The sequence below is a fragment of the Limulus polyphemus genome, unplaced genomic scaffold (assembly GCF_000517525.1).
Source record: "Limulus polyphemus unplaced genomic scaffold, Limulus_polyphemus-2.1.2 Scaffold5079, whole genome shotgun sequence".
Classification (NCBI taxonomy): Eukaryota; Metazoa; Arthropoda; class Merostomata; order Xiphosura; family Limulidae; genus Limulus; species Limulus polyphemus.
This window is the reverse complement of record NW_013670689.1, coordinates 51,238-55,736: the sequence shown is the minus strand read 5'-3', so window position 1 is coordinate 55,736 and position 4,499 is coordinate 51,238. Positions and strand designations below refer to the sequence as shown.

The 4,499-nt window shown below is 38.0% G+C and overlaps 1 protein-coding gene across 1 annotated transcript in view; it reads left to right on the top strand.

The window, feature by feature from the left end:
- LOC106472097 (nose resistant to fluoxetine protein 6-like) overlaps positions 1 to 843 on the top strand; it is a 23,668-nt gene extending 22,825 nt beyond the window's left edge. Inside the window, exon 10 of the mRNA XM_022400703.1 lies at positions 554 to 843. Coding sequence (XP_022256411.1) covers positions 554 to 691 — 138 coding nt within the window. The 3' untranslated portion in view covers positions 692 to 843. The remainder of the gene's footprint in view (positions 1 to 553) is intronic.
- Positions 844 to 4,499: the final 3,656 nt, after the last annotated feature.

The following is a 4,499-nucleotide window of genomic DNA, read 5'->3' as shown; positions in this document are numbered from 1 at the left end:
GACATCTAGTTTTCTTTACGATGCCGCAGTTATAAACTACGACATCCAGTTTTCTTTAAGATGCCGCAGTTTTAAACTACGACATCTAGTTTTCTTTACGATGCCGCAGTTTTAAACTACGACATCTAGTTTTCTTTAGATGCCGCAGTTTTAAACTACGACATCTAGTTTTCTTTACGATGCCGCAGTTTTAAACTACGACATCTAGTTTTCTTTATGATGCCGCAGTTTAAAACTACGACATCTAGTTTTCTTTACGATGCCGCAGTTTTAAACTACGACATCTAGTTTTCTTTACGATGCCGCAGTTTTAAACTACGACATCTAGTTTTCTTTAAGATGCCGCAGTTTTAAAGTTTTTAACTATATCATAGCTTCTGTAATTCACATTAAATCTGTGTTTGTTTCAATTGCTAATTAGTTGTCTTTGGAACATATTTTCTCTTTCAAATTAATAAAACTAATAATAGTACTTGATGTGTAACAAAATTGTAACTAATTACGTGATACTTGTAGTAATTAACATCCTACTGAAATGTTTTTTTTTTTTCAGGTTTATGTTTATATCGGCCACCTGGTGATTGTGTACATTCTTAGTTTCGTCTGTTGTCTCGCTTTTGATACGCCATTTTACCGTCTCCAAAAGCTCCTTCTTATTCAAAAGTTTGAGGAAAACAAAGAAAGAAATTGATTTGAAGAGTATCAGTTGGTAAGAAGTTTCAGCGTTTACCGTTAGGATGACGGAAAACCTGCACGTGCTCAACTGGCTAATCATTTATTCGAATGTTAAGTGAAGATATGTAGATTAGAAATTGTCATTAATGTAGAAAAACATGAGATTATTGGGTTTTGATGTGGTGTTTGTTGGATGGGAACTTTTCTCCAGATTGACTGTTCTAGATACAAGTGGCAAGTTTAGTAGTGGTTAATTTTACGTTGTTAAATAAATGTTAGGCCTACTTACATTTACTAATTTTAAGTTACCTGTTCGTTTGTTTCACCTAGTGTTTTTTATTTTTTTGTTTCCTAAATAAAAGGGATATCCTGCAATATGGATAACTTGTTAGTCGTCCCGAAAAGGCTTAGCAACAGACCAGTTTGGTAAACCTCAAGGATATACTTTTGCAACGAAAACTACACAGAGAAGATTCCAGATACATTTAAAACTACACAGAGAAGATTCCAGATATATTTAAAACTACACAGAGAAGATTCCAGATACATTTAAAACTACACAGAGAAGATTCCAGATACATTTAAAACTACACAGAGAAGATCCCAGATATATTTAAAGCTACACAGAGAAGATTCCAGATACATTTAAAGCTACACAGAGAAGATTCCAGATACATTTTAAACTACACAGAGAAGATTCCAGATACGTTTAAAACTACACAAAGAAGATTCCAGATACATTTAAAACTACACAAAGAAGATTCCAGATACACTTAAAGCTACACAGAGAAGATTCCAGATACACTTAAAGCTACACAGAGAAGATTCCAGATACATTTAAAGCTACACAGAGAATATTCCAGATACATTTAAAGCTACACAGAGAAGATTCCAGACACATTTAAAACTACACAGAGAAGATTCCAGATACATTTAAAACTACACAGAGAAGATTCCAGATACATTTAAAACTACACAGAGAAGATTCCAGATACATTTAAAACTACACAAAGAAGATTCCAGATACTTTTATTGGTTAAACCTGACAACAACAACAAAAAGAAAAACTGGTGCTACAATCGTGTTCAATGTAACTACCAAGATTTGTTACAGATTCTAGAAACATTTATTGGTAATTATTACAGCTATAATGCCTAAAGCTTTGTTGAAGTCAGGATCATCTGGCTTGTTTCCAGGAGGCATGAAGAGTTAAGTAACTTGTTAAGAACAGAGGGGAACTATTTGTCAAGACGCTTATTCCAAACCTGTACCTACCCATAAATTACTACAAGTTTACAAGTGGATTCAGTGTCACGTGTCTCATCAGTTATCATTCTTGAAATGTTTACCTGGCACTCGTTTTCAAGGTCACAACCTTTCTATTAACGTATTGCTGAACATTTGTTTTCATGAAGGACATAAACGACACCAAGAACAAGAATCCTGGCGGTTAATGATCAAATTAATTCATGATGACTATCGCGTACTTCTTTCTGATCGCAATATAGCCTTTCTTCTAAGGACAAGGGGGATTTCGAACCCTAGTTTTATCGTTATAGGTCCCCAACCTTGCCGTTGAAACACAGAAAAAGCGTTGTAATGGTGGAAAAAGCCTTGGATATTCGATGAGCCAGGCACCATTTCACCCACTGATATCATTTCCTCTGAAACACAGAAAAGCGTTGTAATAGTGAAAAAAAGCCTTGGACATTCGATGAGCCAGGCACCATTTCACCCATTCATATTATTTCCGCTGAAACACAGAAAAGCGTTGTAATGGTGGAAAAAGCCTTGGATATTCGATGAGCCAGGCACTATTTCACTCATTAAATAATTTATATCAGATGCTACAATTTCGGAAAGTGATAAAAAGTCCAAATTTTTATTCACCACCGACAGTCAAGCAGATATATAGATAACAAAGTCAGCGTAAAATTTCCATTACGTTTCGTTTTAAATCTTCTAACGAGGTGTTGTATTTGAGTAAGGATTATGAATTACGCTCCACGTAAAAAATAATTGTTGGCAAGGAAGACGTAATGGGCCTTTTTTTTATTTTACCTGAGTGGTTAACCAAACCTTTCATACATTTATCACACTGAGGACGGGCAAACTTTTTTTTTAGGGTTAACCATTTTGCAGATTACCTCCAGCACATTTTGTTAAATCGAAAACAATTGTATTGTAAACACCACTGGAATTTATGTAAGGCATTTACGTACAGAAGATATTTAAGGTCAGGTAGATTATTCGGCGCCTTACCAGTGAAAGTGGGTTTTCTCGGGGTACTCCCGTTTCCCCCCCACAGCAAAATTCTGAGAATTGGACCACGGTCCTCCTCCTAGCCCTGAAAAGGACCGACAGACGCACTCCTCCCCTACCCAAAATGTTTAGCCCTAGTGCATTATCCCACCCGACGCATCCAAGAAGGCGCCGCTGCCTGATTTTCTAAGCTTAATGTGTGCTCCAGACCAGGACAAACTATAATACTCACGAATATGGACATCCCTCACCAAGCAGCGGGGTTGAAGAGAAGCGGAAAAAAAGCTATATGAACACCCCCTGGTTGTCCTCAAACACGTTGAGGCTGAAAGGACGTAACCAAAATTACCACCCAGAGTATAAGTAAGATATCTAAGTTACTTCCATTAGAGAGAAAAATAGGGATGGTATAGTTTAAAGCAATAATGCTATTGCTATCATTTTCATTGACTTTTCAAATACCTTTTATAACGCAAGCGGAGTGTTTGCGGACTTACAACGCTAGAAATTGGGTTTCGATACAGTAATGGACACATCAAAATACACCCCCGCTGGGAATTCTACGGATTTACAACGCTAAAATCAGGGGTTCCATTCCCCTCGGCGGACACGTCAGATACCCCCGTTGTGGCTTTGTTATAAGAAAAACACATATAAGCACTCGAAATGGTGTATTTAAGTGTTTTACACTCACAAAAAATTAAACCTATCATTCTATAGGTATTTGAAGAACTTGTAGCATTCCGCCACAATTTAATTCTTCGTATTGTTATCGAACACTGGGCAGCTTGTACATAATTGAATAAATAGAGTTGTTTAAATATTTATTTCACAACAAGTAAAAGCTTGGAATGGTCTATTCTTTTATTGGGGGGTGTATCTATGGGCCTGACTAGTTTTGCAGAATTCCACTCCTTATCAGTGACCCTGGACACGACCACAGAATGAAATTTCAATAACAATATGCGTTATTTCATTCCGATCCGGGAGGCCGGTTGAGGGTTACGCCCTCTCGTCGGCCAATCGACGAAAGAAGACAAATGGTTAAAATGAATAATAGATGGGTAAGCGTGCAAGTCATCACAGGAAGTGGAAAAATGGGGAAAACGCGATATTTGCAGATGGAGGAGACAATCCGTAGAAATATGGGTGAACACTAACCAGTCTATATCACATAATGGAGATTGTGTGGGAACTGGCAACAGGTATATCAAGTATTATGAATCAGGATAGATAAGTGGGGGAAGAGGGGACATAGGCATCTCGACGTGGTCGGGATTGTCAGCTGGGAGGGGCATGAAATAAAGGTTCAGTAGGTGATCAGCTGGTGCAAAAATGCTTCTCGGAGTGGGTACAGTGGTGGCGAGAACATCGGAGAAGATGAGATTGTGATCACGAAAACATTTATTAACATAGCGAGTGCGAAGCTGTCGTCGAAGGTGTAACAGAATGTGAGGAAAATTGATAGGGCGATAAAGGTCGGAAGTGGGACTAGGGAGTTTGACGACAAAGGCGAGCCGGAGGGCATGGCGCTCCAAAACCTGGAGACGAAAGTAGAAGGG